The 18,217-nt window shown below is 44.0% G+C and overlaps 2 protein-coding genes across 9 annotated transcripts in view; one reads left to right on the forward strand and one right to left on the reverse strand.

Annotated features, from left to right (window-relative positions):
• Positions 1-13,690, forward strand: part of PDXDC1 (pyridoxal dependent decarboxylase domain containing 1) — a 33,954-nt gene extending 20,264 nt beyond the window's left edge. The window contains exons 10-23 of the mRNA XM_081338357.1: positions 378-426; positions 1,040-1,141; positions 2,319-2,444; positions 3,560-3,610; positions 3,726-3,789; positions 4,473-4,549; positions 5,692-5,797; positions 6,240-6,411; positions 6,617-6,723; positions 7,342-7,463; positions 8,665-8,757; positions 8,859-8,955; positions 9,282-9,386; positions 11,055-13,690. Coding sequence (XP_081194483.1) covers positions 378-426; positions 1,040-1,141; positions 2,319-2,444; positions 3,560-3,610; positions 3,726-3,789; positions 4,473-4,549; positions 5,692-5,797; positions 6,240-6,411; positions 6,617-6,723; positions 7,342-7,463; positions 8,665-8,757; positions 8,859-8,955; positions 9,282-9,386; positions 11,055-11,299 — 1,516 coding nt within the window. The 3' untranslated portion in view covers positions 11,300-13,690. The remainder of the gene's footprint in view (positions 1-377; positions 427-1,039; positions 1,142-2,318; positions 2,445-3,559; positions 3,611-3,725; positions 3,790-4,472; positions 4,550-5,691; positions 5,798-6,239; positions 6,412-6,616; positions 6,724-7,341; positions 7,464-8,664; positions 8,758-8,858; positions 8,956-9,281; positions 9,387-11,054) is intronic.
• A 1,099-nt stretch (positions 13,691-14,789) lies between these two features.
• NTAN1 (N-terminal asparagine amidase) overlaps positions 14,790-18,217 on the reverse strand; it is a 23,759-nt gene continuing 20,331 nt past the window's right edge. For 7 of the 8 annotated variants that reach the window (XM_081338547.1, XM_081338548.1, XM_081338551.1 and 4 more), the window contains 2 exons: positions 17,596-17,709; positions 14,790-16,180 (listed from right to left, as the gene is read on the reverse strand). In XM_081338547.1, the coding sequence (XP_081194673.1) occupies positions 16,004-16,180; positions 17,596-17,709 (291 nt within the window). In that variant the 3' untranslated portion in view covers positions 14,790-16,003. The remainder of the gene's footprint in view (positions 16,181-17,595; positions 17,710-18,217) is intronic. The other variant, XR_014027833.1, reaches the window with a different exon arrangement.

An 18,217-nucleotide genomic window follows, 5' to 3' on the forward strand; every position in this document is an offset into this window, starting at 1 on the left:
GCCAAAGGCGGGACTAGAACTCTCAGTCACCTGGTGATTGGTTGAAAGTCACCCAGCTGGCTTTCATGCCAAAGGCGGGACTAGAACTCTGTCGCCTGGTGATTGGTCGAAAGTCACCCAGCTGGCTTTCATGCCAAAGGCAGGACTAGAACTCTCAGTTGCCTGGTGATTGGTCCATAGTCACCCAGCTGGCTTTCATGGCTATGGCAGAACTAGAACTCCTCGTTTCTAGACTGGTGCCTTTACCAGTAGGCTGAACTGGCTCCCCTATTATAAATCATCTTTGTGTTGTTTACTTATTTTCAAATGTATTTGAATAGAAATTAAAATGTGCGTTATGGCCAACCTACTGAAAAGGGCCTGCTTGTTTGTTTCAGGGTGAATTTAGCCACACTGGCTTTGGGTTACGTCTCATCTTCCATACTGGTATGTTGTGCCCCTGCTCTTGTTTTGGCATATTTGCCGGTGTTCCTCTGTAACCAAAAGCAGAAAGGCAGAAAGTTTGTTCTTCCCCAAAGCAGAAAGGCAGAAAGTTTGTAAATCTACTTTGAGGTGAAAAATAACCTGGAAAGAGTTGATGTCTAAACTTTCAGCTCTTCCGTACTCCCAAACCGTTTGACTCATTCACCATTCTTAAATTCTCAGAAGGGAATTTCCCCCCCCCCCCGCCCCCAATCCTAGAAAGGAGATGTAGGACTTGGCTATATTTTCCTCAAAAATTATCCATCGGTCAGAAGTTAAGGTCGTTTTTGTTTAAGTACCGTAAAACATCCCGCAGTTGAGCCGAGCTTTAAACAGGGAAGAACGTCAGCCAAATGGTTTTGACAGAACCGAATATTTTTTTCGTATTGAACCAAGCATGTAAATCTTGTCTCTCAAAGAAAAGTGAAAGTGAGCTATTTTGGATCGTTCTTTGCCTCCTGGCTGGACTCGGCCATGTCTCCTTAGAGATAACCTTATCTTGGTTTTTTTTAGATGCACAGAAAAAAATTAAATAAAACTGCATTTCTGATCTTCTCAACCCGCGCCCTTTTTGTAGGCAGCAACCAAATGTGACAGCATGACGCTGACGCTCGGACCGTGGTTGGGTCTTCCAGCAGTGCCGGCAGTAACTCTTTACCGACAGGAGGATCCTTCTTTGGTAAATGGGTGGCCCAGGATGCAGTGGCAGGAGGAGGCTGACCATTAGTTGGCTAAATCCTGGTGTGTAGCTATGAATGACAGATCAGCTTAGCTGGAACTTAACATGCGGCCCTCATTCTTCTCACTTGACATGGGGGAATTCTTAAGTGGTGCGGTAAAAGTGGCAGAGATTTGATCTTCTGAAGTTCAGTATCTAAGGGGCTGCCACAAGGCAGAGGGTGGGGGGGGGCAGATTGTTCACCAGAGCACCCGAGGGAAGGACGAGAAACAATAGTTGGAAACTGATCAAGGAGAGAAGCAACCTGGAATTAAGGAGAAACTTCCTGACAGTTGAGGACAATCAACCAGTGGAACAGCTTGCCTCCAGAAATCATGGGCGCTCCATCACTGGAGATTTTTAAGAAAAGAGTAGACAATCACCTGACTGAGATGGTTATAGGTTCTCCTGTTTGAGCAGGGGGCTGGACTAGAAGACCTCCAAGGTACCTTCCAGCTTCTATTCTATTCTATTCTGTTCTATTCTATATTTTCTATTCTATTCTGTTCTATTCTATTCTATTTCTTTTCCTATTCTATTCTATTCTATTCTATTCTATTCTATTCTATTCTATTCTATTCTATTCTATTCTAATTCTATTTCCATTCCATCTATTCTATTCTATTCTATTCTATTCTATTCTATTCTATTCTATTCTATTCTATTCTATTCTATTCTATTTCCATTCCATCTATTCTATTCCTATCCTATCCTATCCTATCCTATCCTATCCTATCCTATCCTATCCTATCCTATCCTATCCTATCCTATTAATTCTAATTCTAATTCTAATTCTAATTCTGTTCCACTCCATTCCATTCCATCTATTCTATTCTATTCTTATTCTTATTCCATTCTATTATCTGCACAGTTGACTTCACATTAGGGGGGCAAATTTCAGAATCGCTGCTTTTTCCCTCCTTGATACTCTTTCCAGTATGAATTTGGGGTCTAGAAGACCAGTCTTTTAAATCTGGCTTTCAGGGACTGAAGTAGTAGGAGAAGATACGTTGAGCTGCTGGGCGTCTTCCCTGCTCCTCTAATGACCTCGGCTGAGCTTTCGAGAGGAGCAGAGTCAGACGCAAGAAGAGGGGTGAAATAACATCTGGCCTTTACTTCTCTGTTGGGTTTCTTGCAGTCGCTGGCAGCAGGCCTGACCTCCAGCCAGGTGGTAGAGAAACTGCGTGCTTTGTCCCTCTGGCTGTCCTTGCAGTATCTCGGCCACGACGGAATCGTGGAGAGAATTAAGCACGCCTCACAACTGGTAAGGAGCGCCGATGGGTTTGGGTTTCTGGGCCTTCCTCGGGATGTGATTTGATTTGTTCACAGAACTTGGGCATTCAGATTTATGGGCACAAAAAGACTTATTTCTTTTTTTTCCAAGGGTGCCAGCAGTGGGGGAGAAAACAGTGTCAAAAGCAAGGTCTCAACCTTGGCGACTTGAAGATGTCTGGATTTCAACTGCCAGAATTCCCCAGCCAGCCAGTGTGGACTTTTAAAACTAGAATTCCCCAGCCAGCCAGTGTGGACTTTTAACCCCAGAATTCCCCAGTCAGCCAGTGTGGACTTTTAACCCCAGAATTCCCCAGCCAGCCAGTGTGGACTTCAACTCCCAGAATTCCTGAGCCAACATGGCTCGGCTTGGAAACCTCTCTCTTTCCCGTCAGCACGGCTGGCTCAGGAATTCTGGGAGTTGAAGTCCACGAGTCATAAAGCGGCCTAGGCCTAGACCAGGGGTAGGCAACTTGGCTCTTTTATGACTCGTGGACTTCAACTCCCAGAATTCCTGAGCCAACATGGCTCAGCTTGGAAACCTCTCTCTTTCCCCTCAGCACGGCTGGCTCAGGAATTCTGGGAGTTGAAGTCCACGAGTCATGAAAGAGCCAAGGTTGCCCACCCCTGCCCTAGGACAACTTGCTACGAGACACTTCAATAATTCAATGTAGTTATTTAAAATAATTTTAAACGTGATTTTAATTTTTGTCACTGACATTTCATTTTGTCCCTCTTTGGACACCCTTTCTTGACTGATTCTATTCCACAATTTCTTTGATATTAATGTAACTCTTGTCCCTCGCGGTGAGTTGTCCGTGGCCAGTTTGTCCCTCAGCGAGTTGGCTGTGGTGATTAGCCACGGCCTGGCTGGGAATTCTGGGAGTTGAAGTCCACCCCTTTTCAAGTTGCCAAGGTTGAGAAACAGTGCTAAACAGAATAGTAAAACTATGCGAGAACATTTTGAGCTTGAAATGTTAGTGCGTCTCAATATCACTGTTTGACTTGAAGGCATCGCTTCACGCTTTATGTAAAGGTACACAAACCTGATGCCCATTTTACTTACCTTTGGAACGTTTCCCTGATTTTATACATTTGTTTCTTTAGAGTCAGCGACTCCTGGAAAACCTGAAGAACCAAGATTTTATTCGAACCTCGGTACGTTTCTATTTTCAACCTATATATATATACTGTATATATAGTCCAGTTGGGGAAAGTTGATTTAAATAGCGTGTTAAGACTTCACCTTATTTTCCCAAAATTTGTTTTCCAGGTCGAAGATGAATTTAGCTCTCCCGTGGTGGTGTTCAGGTTTTCCCCAGAAAAGTCACATATCGGTGAGGATTTGCAGAAGGAAAGCTCCTCGTGATCTACAGACTCTTTATTTTGCTGAAAAAATAGCAATCTTGCCAATAGTTTTGTCGTTAATCGATTCTCGTTCACGCTGGTGCCTGTTTTAGCATCAGCAAGTTAGAAAAATCAGACACTTAAGAGAAAAGAGCTTTTGTACCTGGCTAATTTGGGGTTCTGGTTTTCTAATATCTACCAAACACAGATTGTACAAGGATGATTTAAGATACTGTATTGTTAGGTTTATTAAAGATGGATCTTCAGATTGTTACCTGTGCAACTGCTTTCAGAAAGTTGTACAAAAGGAACTGTTTGATATTATGACGCCCGCTGCTCACATGAGCAAAATAGGCCAGATATCTGCAGGAAAATCAGGGCTGTGTGCTTTTTTATATCCCATATTATGTTATTTATTGAGTGATCGGTTAAACCAGTCGGCTACCCATCGCCTAGATTATTGGGATATTATTTTAGCGAGCGCCTGGTGCCGTGTTTGTATATTAAAATCTGTAAAGAATTAAACCGTGCCATCTTAACATACATAAAAATAACTGAGAAACTCGTTGAGGGGGGAAAAAACCCAAAACATTTCAAATGGTGGGATGAAGTTTAGCTTGTGTTAATTTCTTCCTGCTAAATCTTCTTTTTCCCCTTTCTCTTTCGGATTCAGATCAGATGCTACAAGCTGCGCAATTGGCTGCGGTCACCGAGAATGAGGGAGACATTTGTGATACCTTTAACCAATGGGTAAGTAGAATTATTTCTTAACAGTGTGTAGTTTGGGACTCAAATCCTGGTTTTTTTCGGGGGTGAAAAATAGCCCAGTAACAGGTAGTCCTTGACTTACAACAGCTCCCTTAGTGACAGTTCAAAGTTACCGTGGCTCTGGAAAAAAAAAAGACTTAATGACTGTTTTTCACAATTAACAACCGTTGCAGCCTCCCCAGGGTCGTGTGATCAAAATTTAGATGCTTGGCAACTGACTCCTCATTATGACGGTCGCCGTGTCCTGGGGTCTTATGGTTGTGACCGTCCGACAAGCCAAGTCAAAAGTGGAAGCCGGCTTCACTTAACAACCGTGTCACTGGCTTAACATCTGTCTCATTTAGCAATGGAAATTTGGGGGTCAGTTATGGTTGTAAGCTGAGGACTACCTGTACGAGCCCATTAGACTCGATGATTAGATGAGTTGGCATCTAAACTTTCTCAAAACAGAGAAAAGAAATGTACAAATGTTTCTTGCCACACAAAGGAACAATATTTGAGTAGATTTGGTGAATGCTCTAACACTGAAGGATTTTAAGAAGAGACTGGACAGCCATTTGTCTGAAATGGTATATGTTCTTCTGCTTGAGCAGGGGGCTGGACTAGATGACCTCCGAGATTCTGTTCTGTTCTGCTCTATTCCATTCCATTCCATTCCATATTATATTATTTATTCTACTCTACTCTACCCTATTCTACTCCATTCCACTTCACTTCACTCCACTCCACTCCATTCTATATTATCTACTCTACTCTACTCTATTCTACTCTACTCTATTCTATTCTATATTATATTATCTATTCTACTCTACCCTACTCTACTCCATTCCACTCCACTCTATATTATCTACTCTACTCTACTCTGCTCTGCTCTACTCTACTCTACTCTATTCTTCTGGTACCCATGTTCTGATTGCATTCTTCTAGGTCAGGGGCAGGCAGCTATGGCACCACTTCAGGAGACTTTCATTCAGAGCAAGTTTGAGCATGCAAAAATCAGCTTGCAGACAATAGAAGCCTATTTTGGAGTCTTCATAGACCAGAAGACAGCTTGTAATTTATATGCAGCAAGTGGGAGATCTGTTATTTTCCTTGACCTGGGCTTGCTTGCTTTTTTTTTTTAGCTTGGAGAGCAACTGGCTCAGTTGGTCCCTGCCAGTGGGGTGGATCTGGTGGATCTGGAGGACGAAGGCACATGCGTGCGTTTCAGCCCTTTAATGACTTCTGCAGGTAACCGGCTCCCTTTTGTATCCATTGGGCAATTTTCATTGATGCGACAAATGATGCGCTTCCTTAAAGAGCATCATTAGAGCCGTGGTGGCGCAGTGGTTAGAATGCAGTACTGCAGGCTAATTCTGCCAACTGCCAGCAGTTCGATCCTGACCGGCTCCAGGTTGACGTAGCCTTCCATCCTGAAGTTGGTAAAATGTGAGCCTGTTGCCAAGAATCCGAATTTCGATCACGTGACCGTGGGGAAGGCTGCGGTGGTTTGTGTGAAAAACGGTCGCAGGTCCATTTCTCAGTCGCTGTGGTAACTTCCAGGGGCCACTAAACCATTGTAAGTTGAGGGCTGCCTGTATTACCCGGGTGTGCTTGGGTTGCAGGGCGACATTGCAGGAGGTGTCCCTTCTACCCAAAGGGAGACGACACGCTGATGTGCCAATCTTTTCAGTTTTAGGAACGGAAGTGCAAGACGTGGATCAGCTGATGGACTGCTTAAAAATGAAGGTCCCAGTTCTGAACTGCACGTTGCAGCTGAGAGAGGAATTCGAACAGGAAGTGAAGAGAACCGTCGGCCTGTCCTACGTGGAAGATTTGAGCTGGCCTGGCCTTGGGGTGGTCAGGTAGGCGTGTTCAGCCGACACAGGGCAAGCCACCTAAGCATATGAAACAAGAGCCAAGCCCTACTGCCTCGTAGCACTGATGGTGTTACCTAGTTCGGTAACGCAACCACAGTTCAATAGGGATTGGGGGATAGGTGAGGGAGGGAGTGGAACAGGAATGGAAGTAAATCAGTATTTACTAAACCTTTTGACTTGGTTTCGAAAGGTATAAGGGCCAAAACGAAGAGATGCCGGAGAAAGATGCGGAGAAGATAAACAGCTGCCTTTTGAAGAAGCTCAACGAACTGGAATCGGACCTGTTATTTTCATTAGGTAAGTGGCTGTCTGTGAAATGTGTGTACGTGTATGTCAGAAAGATGACATATAGGGCCGTGGTGGCGAACCTACGGCACACGTGCCGCAGGGGGGCACGCAGAGCCCTCCCTGTGGGCACGCGCGCCGTCGCCCCAGTCCTAGGCCTTCTGCTGGCTTTTATGAAACCTTTTCGCTTTAAAAAAAAAAGGTTAAATCAATGAATCAATTTCAACTTCTCGTGGGAAGAAAAAAGATCTCGCAAAGTTGGAATTGATTGATTGAACTTTTTAGTCCCACCCAGTCTGTCGTTACCCCCGCGGCTACGCCCACCCAATGGGCCACGCCCACCCGGCACCCAACGATACATAAGAGGGTTTTGAGTTGCAGTTTGGGCACTCGGTCTCTAAAAGGTTCACCATCACTGACATAGGGTCTCCTGCTTGAGCAGGGGGCTAGACTAGAAGACCTCCAAGGTCCCTTCCAGCTTTATTCTGATTCTGCACTAGTCAAGTTTGGTTTAGAAACTGAACAAGCCTTACATTATAGTCCACCTTAGGCATGAAAGCAGTCTGGGTAACTGGGGCAATCACCAGGAGACAGAGAGTACAAAGCTTGAGAATCTGGTCTTCCTTCTAGGGCCAGAATTTGGAGCAGAGAAGAACTGCATTTATATCGGAATGGTCACCGAGGATCTAGATGTCCCTGAGCTGGTGGAAACTATTGCAGCAACTGGCCGTGAAATTGAAGAAAATTCAAAGGTGTGTACAGAAGCTCCAAGAACATAGGTCATATCTATGGGGCTGCCACAAATATTTCAGGGGCTTGCCCTAAAGAAGAGGGAGTCAAACTATTCTCCAAAGCGTCTGAAGGCAGGACAAGAAGCAACGGATGGAAACTAACCAAGGAGAGAAGCAATCTAGAACTAAGGAGAAACTTCCTGACAGGTAGGACAATTAACCAGTGGAACAACCTGCCTCCAGAAGTGGTGAATGCTCCAACCCTGGACGTTTTTAAGAAGAGACAGGACAGCCATTTGACTGAAATGGTATAGGGTTTCCTGCCAGAGCAGGGGGTTGGACTAGATGACCTCCAAGGTCCCTTCCAACTTTATTATTATTATTATTATTATTATTATTATTATTATTATTATTATTATTTATTATTATTATTATTAAATCTAGCCCCCATAGCCTCCACTATTCCTAATTGCAGCGCATGTAGTGCAGCAGTTTTTATCCACCGTGTCGTTGCACATTTGTATGCTATGAAGAGTGTCACATAAGGGAGCCACAATTAATGAGGAACAGAATTACAGAATAGTAAGACTTGGAAGGGACCTTGGAGGTCTTCCAGTCCAACCCCCCTGCTCAAGCAGGAAATCCTGTTACCATTTCAGACAAATGGCGGTCCAGTCTCTTCTTAAAAATCTCGAGTGTTGGAGCACCCACAACTTCTGGAGGCAAGTCGTTCCACTGATTAATTGTTCTAACTGTCAGGAAGTTTCTCCTTAGTTCCAGGTTGCTTCTCTCCTTGGTTAGTTTCCATCCATTGCTTCTTGTCCTGCCTTCAGGTGCTTTGGAGAATAGCTTGACTCCCTCTTCTTTGGGGCAGCCCCTGAGATATTGGAACACTCCTATCATGTCACCCCCCAGTCCTTCTTTTCTAGACATACCCACTTGATGACAGGAAGTGCTCCGTAGTTGTGTTACGTTGAACACTGACACCCCCTGGGCAGAATATGGCTCCCATTTCTCCCCCTGAGTCTCATGAGACTTCCAGTTTTGCAACCCAGATGTGCCATCGCGCAAGTTAGCACCTTGTCAGTGGACGTGGAGTTGGAAGTTCACAAGTCTTAAAAGTTGCGAAGATTGGATACCTCAACCTTAAATACTTAAAACATGGACTAGAAACTCAACTGACATTTCTCATATATGTTCAATTGGTTCTCTTTCTGATCAGCTTTTGGAAAACATGACCGAGGTTGTTCGAAAAGGCATCCAAGAGGCACAGGTTCAGTTGCAGAAAGCCAATGAAGAACGCCTCCTGGAAGAGGTGAGCGGATTGTGGGAAGTCTTCTCCTTGCCGACATACCTCTTCTTGATATTTTGCTGGGCAAGAACCCTTCATTTTTTGGATTCTCCTGTTGTTTCCAGGGCTTGCTTCGACAGATTCCTATGGTGGGCTCTGTGCTCAACTGGTTTTCCCCATTTCATGCCTCGGCGAAGGGACAGACTTTTAATCTAACGGCAGGTGAGATGGCATTTGACTGGCTGGGTCTTGAACCAGGATTAATTATCCCGAGATAAGAGGAAACGCTGGAGGCTTTGCAGTTGACCAGCTTGAAGGACGTCCCTAGCCAACATCCAGGGTTTTTCCCCCCTTTCATTTTCCCACCATTGCTTGGACATGAGGGTTGACCATTGTAAAAAATAGGATGTCTGGAGCTTGGCTAGATGAGGGGGCCTCCAAACTTGGCCACTTTAAGACAAGTGGACCTCGACTCTTGGAATTCCTCAGCCAGCCGTGAATGATGCATTTCTCCAGATCTGATGCGTTTGCACCCTTTTCTTTGCCAGGTTCTTTAGAATCCACAGAGACAACATACGTATCCAAAGTCCAGGGCACGGGGATCACCCCGCCTCCCACTCCCACATCAGGCCGTGCTAGACAGAAGTTTCCTGGTAAGTTGGCTTCATCTTTGGTTTTATTTTTATTTTATTTTATTTTATTTTATTATTTTATTATTTTACTTTATTTTATTTTATTATTTTTTATTATTTTATTATTTTATTTTATTTTATTATTTATTTTATTTTATTATTTTATTTTATTTTATTTTATTATTTTAAAAAGGACCTAATCATGCTACAGGAATATGCTCAGGTAAGTCACCAAGAGCCAAATTCTATTTCATGGAATCTTCTTTAAAAATAATAATAATAATAATAATAATAATAATAATAATAATAATAATAATAATAATAATAATAATAATAATAATAATAATAATAATAATAATAATAATAATAATAATAATAAATCAACCATGATTTTTCTTCCAAATCTACTTTGGTAGTCCTCACTGTTGAGCAGGCTGTAAAAACAGTAAACTGACATAATTTTTAAAGGCTGAAGAAATCCATAGCCCAGTGAAATAAGAAGGGGAATGTGTGAATGGCCTTGGGTGGCAGGAGGAAGAGCTACAGTCAAATAAGAGGTGCGGGAAACATCTCAAAAGAGATCCTCCTTATTTTATTTTATTATAAAGTGTGGTGGTGGGGGGGGGAAGAAATGTCCTTTTAGACTTGCAAGATTCTGCTAACGTAACCTAAGCAATCAAGACAAGAGCTAGTACAGGTAACCTTCGACTTAACGACCACGATTGAGCCCAAAATTTCGGTGGTTAAGTGAGACATTTGTTAAGTGAGTTTCCCCCCCCCCCATATTTTACAACCTTTCTTGCCACAGTTGTTAATCGAATCATGGCAGTCGGTGAGTTCGTAACCCGGTTGTTAAGTCAGTCTGGCTTCCCCGCTGACTTTGCTCATCAGAGGGTCACAAAAAAGTGATCCCGTGACCGCGGACACTGTGACTGTCATAAGTATATGCCAGTTGCCAAGTGTTGTGATTCCTCGCCAGCCGGTGGATCCGGCAGCTGAGTCTGAAGACTCGGAGGAGGGGCCTGGAGGAAGGCTCTAAGGAGCTCCAAGACTTAGGAACCTGGCCCCTCTACTCGCGCTCAGGCTGAGACACGGCTGTGCTGGGAGTCTGAGTTGGACAGCGAAGAAGCACAGCTGGGAAATATTCAGGATGCCCGAAAGCGCTGGCGAGAGAAGCGAGTAGGACAGAGGAACGCAATGGGGCAGCTCCAAAGGCAAAGGAGAAGGCACTAGGAAGCCACGCCTGGGCTGAATAATAAAAGGGACAGTGTGGGAGGTGCTGGTTGCTGAAGGCAGCCGTTCGTGTTGAGGATGGAGTTTCTGTGGACTGGGTTTGTTTGCCTTGGCACATTGACTCAGGTCTGTGAATAATACAAGGGGTTTGGGTTTTTCTTGCGGTTCCTGCCTGCTTGATTGGAAGAGGGGTTTCTCCTTGTGAGCATAACCAGGACTCACGGGGGCTGGGACAGAACACCAAGCCTCTGGATTTTGATCCCACGATCATGGGGATGCTACAAGGGCGGTGACGGTAAAAAAAACAAAACCTGGCCGTCAGTGCCGTTGTGACTTGGAATGGTCCTTAAAAGAACTATAAATTGAGAACTACCTATACTTCTGGGTGTCCTTCTTAGGGCGGACAAGGCTAACAGAGGCGAACTTTCCCTTTCTCATTCCCGTCTTCCCTTCCAGGTCAAAAACTCTTTAAACGGGCCGGGAGGAACTCGGACGGGGTCAGCGAGACCAGTTCCGCGAGCCAAGCTGCTGATTTAGACAGAGGAGAATTCGCAGCTTCTCCCGCCAAGCCGGAGGACGCGAGGCCGTTGAGCCAAAGCCGGCCTTTCACCCAGGGGGCCTCCAGCGCTTCCCCAGGCACGAAGTCTCAGGCCTCGGGAAACGTCCCCTCGCCGTCCGAGGAGAAAGAGTGTCTTAGATAAAAAAAAAAAATCAAGGATCTGCGCACGAAGACTTTGTGCAGGGGAGGTGGGGGGGGGAGTTGTAAAAGTGCATTTCGCTCCAGAAGAGAAAAACGAACGAGGCATTGAAAATGTGAAGCCTGCCAGCGGTAGTCAGTACGAGTTGCTATTCAGGTGTGATTGGCTGGAGATTTTGCACAAAAATTAGTGGAAGGCTGCTTTCTCTCTCTCTCTCTCTCTCTCTCTCTCTCCCTCTCTCTCCCTCTCCCTCTCCCTCTCTTTCTTTTCTTTTTGATTTGTCTGCTTGGCTCCGATTGCTCTCGTTTTGTCCTGCGCACCCGTTTAGCGCCAAGGTTGGACCTGAGTGGCCGAGGAACATTTATTTCCCTCCTTTACCAGGGAACATGCAAGAATTAGGAGCCAAAGAAGAGTCTTCCCCCCCCCCAAAAAAAATGCCCGATTTTAAAAAAATAAATAAATCAAAAGGTGCTTTGCACAGACTTTTTCTTGCTTTTCTAAATAGGATCGCACTCTGTGCTGGGGTTCAACTAATCTAGTTCCCGTTTGCTGAACCCCACTAGCTGCTGGCTATTTTTTTTATTTAGCAGGCGTTTAAAATATTTGTCACAAGTCTAGCTGCCTTTACTGCGAACTTGGCGCTACTTTGGAGGGGGGGGCGGTTAAGCGGCTTTCAGATTCCCCCAATCTTTTGCCTCAACACACCATCCGTCCACTCCTTTTTTTCAGCACTGCGGGTGGACAAGAGAGGGAGAACAAGATTTTGCCATTTCACAGTATCCTAAGCGTTGGCTCAGGTAGCTTTAGACGTTCCTTGCCAGAGCCAAACTTAACTGGCCGTTTAAAAAAAAAGGAGGAAAATTCACACAATCCAGTTTGAAAGGTTTGCGTTGAAGGGACGTCCATCCTTATTGCTCCACGCTGCCTTTTTTCGAGCAGATGGCTTTATCTCGAGACTGGTGGCGTGCTGATGGGTTTCTCCCCCCCCCCCTTGCTGTTGTAGCTTTTCTCACCGGTTGGTTGCGTTTGTTAAATATTGTAAATATTCAAGAGAAATTAGCTTATTATACAGTGCTGCACTAAGGAAAAGAAATACACGCACTAAGATGATTTGGCTTTGAAAGTTAAAGAGTAGATATTCAAGCGTTGATTCCTCACCCAGGTGATGAATGACGCCTGTTGTTTTTTGAGACTGGATTTAGCTCTTTCTCTGCTCAACAGAGCAACTTCGTTCCTTAAGAGAATTGGCTGAACTCGGATCGCTCTTCCCCTGCTCACCCCTTGTTCGGATTTAAAATAAGATGTTTCACGCGGACAAAAATAATTTTTTGAGCAACGTTTTGTCTATAGCGCAGTTTTCCCCCCCAGTCGGCTGCTACTTGGGTACACCGGACCCGTTTTCATCCAGAAACCCAAGAATTTGGGGAAATGAAAGTCAACATCCCGAGACATTAACAGTTGGGGAACACTGCGGCATTTAAGAGAGTTCCATTTCCATTTAATTAATAAATAACGCTAGTGGAAGCTAAGGGACAATTTGATTCTCAGCAGTTGAAGAAGTCGATCCCATTCTAACACATATAATGAATTAAGGAGTGGTTATTCTCAAAATCATTTTTTCTTTCTTTTTGGTGGTGGTAATATAGTCCAATGTTGAGTCGGTAAAGTATCCTAAGCAGAAAAAGTGCCATTCCCTCAACCAAAAAATAAATAAAAATAAATCCAAAACAGACCCACGTGGTCGTAATAGTAGAAATTGCTAATTTGGAAATGGGAGATTTTTTTTTCTGCTGTAAAACCCAAGTATCCAGACATGATTCACATAAGTTATGGAGGTCTCACCAAACTAGATCTTACAGCGATTGCTAGAATATTCTCCTCTCTTCTAATAATCTACTTGAGGATCTGTTATCCTTTGCACTCAACTGGGCATTAAAGGTTCAAGCTTTGCTTATTATTATTATTATTTATGGAGGTTGAGAAGTAATGATCAACATATCTAGGGTAACCAGTTTCTTCAAGCTCAGCTAGAATTGATTGAAGCTCTTCCATGAGTACTGCAACAACGGGCTTTAATGACCAAAATGTTTGTTAAAGGTTAACAACAGCTTGTTCTTTCTTGATTGAGGGTTATTGCTGGTTAAATGTACAGTTAACTCCCAACTATTAAGGGTTGATTATTTTTTCCAAAGTGCAAATTGAATTGTCTTCCTTTTGACTTGTTTATTTAGTGCAATGATTTATATTAACCTGGGTTCATGGGGGGGGGGAAGGTTAAAAGTTATAATTGTTAATATAAATTTTAATGTTTTTATATCAAGCTGGCAGTTTTGCTGGAATACAGTCCTAATTTAGATACTTCTTAAATGCTTCAATAAAAGTTCTTCAACTTGTTGTCTCTTGAGTTTGTGATGGTTAAAAGAAGCAACCAGCAAAATCCTAGAGAAGTAGGGAATGTACACATCAGAAGATTTTAATTATTTCATCCCGAAGGTTGCTATTTCTGGCAGTGGTTGGATTCACACCTCATATAAATCAGGGGTCTTCAAACTTGGCCCTTTTATGACTTGTGGACTTCAACTCCCAGAATTCCTCCGCCAGGCAGAATTCTGGGAGTTGAAGTCCACAAGTCATAAAAGGGCCCAAGTTTGAAGACCCCTGATATAAACCATATGTGGTTTTAAGTATCTTAAAACTGAACAAGTTAAAGACAGCTCTGCAAATGAAATCAAGGTCTAGAAATTTGGATAATTTCTAGATTGTGGCGTTTTCGGACCTTGGTTTGTTTTCTTGCAGACGTTTCGTGACCCAACTAGGTAACATCATGGTTCGTTTTGTCTCTTCTTTTCAAAACTGTACTTGCCTTGTGCCTATAGATCTCTGAGCAGGACACAAAAACCCAGCCAGAAAAACCACAAAACCAGTTGTGTTTTCCTACTGCTACCTAACCAAATCAGACTTGAAAGAGCAAACCAAGTCACCAAATCTAGGTTTTTAATTGGTCTACTGCCCTTAAATGAATTGTATTTGATTCACTGAAGCGGATTGTTATTTACACTTAGTCAGTCGCCACCATCACCACCCCATATCGCTTTACAATTAAGCACTGTAGGTGAATCCAGCTAAAAAAATATATAGCTAAAAGTGCCATGCTGGTAGTCCTCAGCTTAACAACCAGCCACTCAGTGATCATTCAAAGTTGTCATGGACCCCTCAAGAGGAACTTACAACCAGGTTCTGAAGTTCCAATGGCTGCTTCCCCTCTAAATTAACTTCCTTAGGTCTGGCACATTCACAGATACCTCGGAGGGATGCTCAGCCTTGTCCAGAAATTGTAGAACAGCAGCAAAGAAAAACAACAACAAAAAACCTACCTACTTCAGACACACGTAAATACCTCAAAAGAAAAACCAGATTAAATCAGCAAAGAGTTTTAAAAGTTTCGGATCCTTGCTTAGAAATGGGCATAAGAGACATGGGAGGGGGGGGGTGGTTAAGCAAATGGAGAAGATTTAAGCGAGGGACTGCTTTTAATCCTGATATATGTTATTTTGGCTACATTCAACGGTTTGATGGATCTGGTTAAATGAAAACCCCCACCTCCTCGGTTGCTGCGAGACACAGCGATGGTGAGATTCAGCCCAGATCCTCCCAGCTCCTCTGACAGAACGGGAAGCTGAACAGTGGAGAAAAATACAGCATGAAAAAGCCAGAACAAAAACGTGGAACGTTGTCCATACAAACGTGTGCCTTGAAAGTCGTACCTGAAGCCACGTGGTTTTCTTGCAGGAGCAATGACCAGTTATGGAGATTCATGGTAGAAAAATCAACTGGAAAGGAGTTGAGGAGAAACACACACACACACACACTCTTAACCCATTGAGCTGCAAAGTCCCCATCAGAGGACAGGTATGTAGTAGGCAAGTCCCACCCAACATATTTGCTTGCATACATTTGGTCCTCAGTCCGAGAAGAAGGTCATGGTCAACATTCTTTAGCTGTTGCTTGGAGCCTCAACACAAATATCTATTATTAGTCTGGAGCAGTTTCTTCTCATGTGGCACCAACAAGGTCTAGCTTCATTTGAAAGCTCCCCCCATCACGACTGAGAGAGTTCCAGAGAGGAGCAAAATCGTCTTAGGTCTTCACCGAAACGCCTTGTGTCAAGGTCATGTTCTAACCCTACCGGAAGCATCCTCATGTTGGAACGGGTCGGGCCTTGAAACGGACCATCTGTGCTCTAAAACGGGGAGCAGGACGCTTCATTCCAACATGGGATGGTCCTGTGCATCTCCAGCTGATCATTTTATCAAGGACATGGCTCTGACGAAGCAAGCAGAATGGCTACTTTGACGCCGGTCCTGAAGACATGACGAAAGCAAGAAAACTTGAGGGAGCAAGGGTGGGAGGACCCACAATTGGGTTCCGTCTCCTTCTTTGTAATAATACGGAGGCCCGTTTTATGTTCTTGAGAACTTTGGACCCAACCCCATGAAACATGTAAAAGATTTCCTAATTTTGCACTGAATTGGATGGCTGTTTTGGAAAACACGGGATATTTGGGGGGGGAGGGGAGCGGAAGACTGCCCCATAAATGCCGCACTCTGGTTTTCCCCGATGTCTTTGTGGGGCTCACCAGGCAAATGTCTCTTGACAATCTTCCTTGATTTTTCACTTCCGGAGCGCTCCTGGTTCCTCTGCTTTGGGTCAGATCTGGCCAGAGACTCTCTCCCACAAGCCCTCCGCATTTTTTTTGTAGAGGCGAGGCTTTTGCGTGGGGAAAAGGGTCTTGTCGGGGAACGGATGTTCTCTTAGATAGAGCAGAGTAGCCCTGATGTGTGCCACGAAATGTGGTGGTTCCGCCAGAGGTGAAGTGGAGAGATTCTGCAAAGATACGAAAAGGAATATTTAAGGAAACTGACTGGTGAGAGTTCTCTGAGCTTAGGTGTTTTGTTTTTTCCCCCTTGCCAACGTTTCATTACCCACCAACACTGACAGGGCAGGTCACAGGGATATAAACAGAGAACAAACCCCACTCCCTTACTAGTACTGATGATGTTACCTAGTTGGGTCGTGAAACATCTGCAAGGAAACAAACAAGCTCAGAGAACATCAGGGACCCCTCAGTTCTCCTCCACCTCATCCTCCTTCTCTCCTTACTCCCCTTTGCAAACGGCATTCCCTTCTAGCACTGATGATGTTACCTACTTTGGTAATGAAATGTCTCCAAGAAAAACAAGCTCAGAGAGCACCAAGGACCTAATCATCTTCTTCTTCTTCTTCTTCTTCTTCTTCTTCTTCTTCTTCTTCTTCTTCTTCTTCTTCTTCTTCTTCTTCTTCTTCTTCTTCTTCTTCTTCTTCTTCTTCCTCCTCCTCCTCCTCCTCCTCCTCCTCCTCCTCCTCCTTCTTCTTCTTCTTCTTCTTCTTCTTCTTCTTTTCTTCTCCTCCTCCTCCTCCTTCTTCTTCCTCTTCTTCTTCTTCCTCTTCTTCTTCTTCTTCTTCTTCTTCTTCTTCCTCTTCTTCTTCTTCTTCTTCTTCTTCTTCTTCTTCTTCTTCTCCTCCTCCTCCTCTTCCTCCCCCCCTTTCTCCTCCTTTTCTTCTTCTTCCTCCTCCTCCTCTCTCCTTCCTCCTTCCTTTCTCCTTCTCTATAAATCCCCCTCCCTTCTAGCACTGATGATGTTACCTACTTTGCTAATGAAATGTCTGCAAGAAAACAACCAAGCTCAGAGAGCATCAAGGACCCCCCAATCCAACTCTGAGCCACAACTATTCTCTCTGTTGACTTGTGGGATTCAGAGGGTACCGTTTTCACAAGCCTATCAAAACATGTTTCTCCTACACACAAAGCCAACTGGTTAAGTGGTTGAAGCCATGGCAAGGAAAATCCCATCCAAAATCCCCACTTGACACAAAGCAACCCTGGAGACAACACACAGCAGAAAACCGCAAGTACTTGGCTTAGTTTATGATTTGGAATGCTCAGAACCCAACCTACGGCAAGCGGTTCCATAAACCAAGGTTGAATAAACCCCAACTGAATGCTCAACTGGCATTCGGACGTTACGTGAAACCCTGCTTTGCATCCCCGCTGCTCGCTGACTTAAGTTGCAACCTCCTAGGAGTGAGTGCACATTGTAGTAGGCTATGGTTTATCAACTGCGATGGTCGGAGACCTAGAAAATGCCAAACAAAACCTAAAGAGATCGTATTGTGGCTTAACGTAGAATATGAACCCAGCAATCTTTCAGCCTCGCTTTCTCCAGCTGGGGTCCCCGATGTCCTTGACAAACTCCAGTTACCTGCAAGATGCTCTGGTTGCTCTGCTCCAGCCAGAAATCCACGTGGGGGAAAGGCATCCAGTAGTAAGGGCCAATGCAAAGTTGTTCCTTCTTTGAGTCATAAACGCTGATCATCTACAAGAGATAATACAGTTTCAGCAGGTTACTAAAGACAAAACAGGAGCCAGTGCGGCACAAACCCGTGGTTACGTGGCAGAACCAGATGCCATGTTAATCCTGCCCCATTGTACTGCCACTTCCCATTTATATCTTTCTCTGATTCTTATTTATGTTCATTTACGTTCCCTGCTCCAACTCTCCCAGGAGAAAACCACATGCCAATAATGGCAGGGCAAGCTATTATGTCTGTCTATATCTGTGTCTGTCTGTCTATCTATCTATATCATCTCCTCTCTCTCATCTATCCTCTTATCTTTCTATCTATCTATCTATTCATCTCTCTCATATCTATATCTATATCTGTATCTGTATCTATATCTATATCTATATCTGTATCATATCTATCTATCTATCTATCTATCTATCTATCTATCTATCTATCTATCTATCTATCTATCTATCTATCTATCTATCATCTATCTATCTCCTTAATATGAACAGGGAGCAAATGCCACCGTTCCTC

This window comes from Vipera berus, assembly GCF_964194415.1.
Source record: "Vipera berus genome assembly, chromosome: 13".
Taxonomy (NCBI): domain Eukaryota; kingdom Metazoa; phylum Chordata; class Lepidosauria; order Squamata; family Viperidae; genus Vipera; species Vipera berus.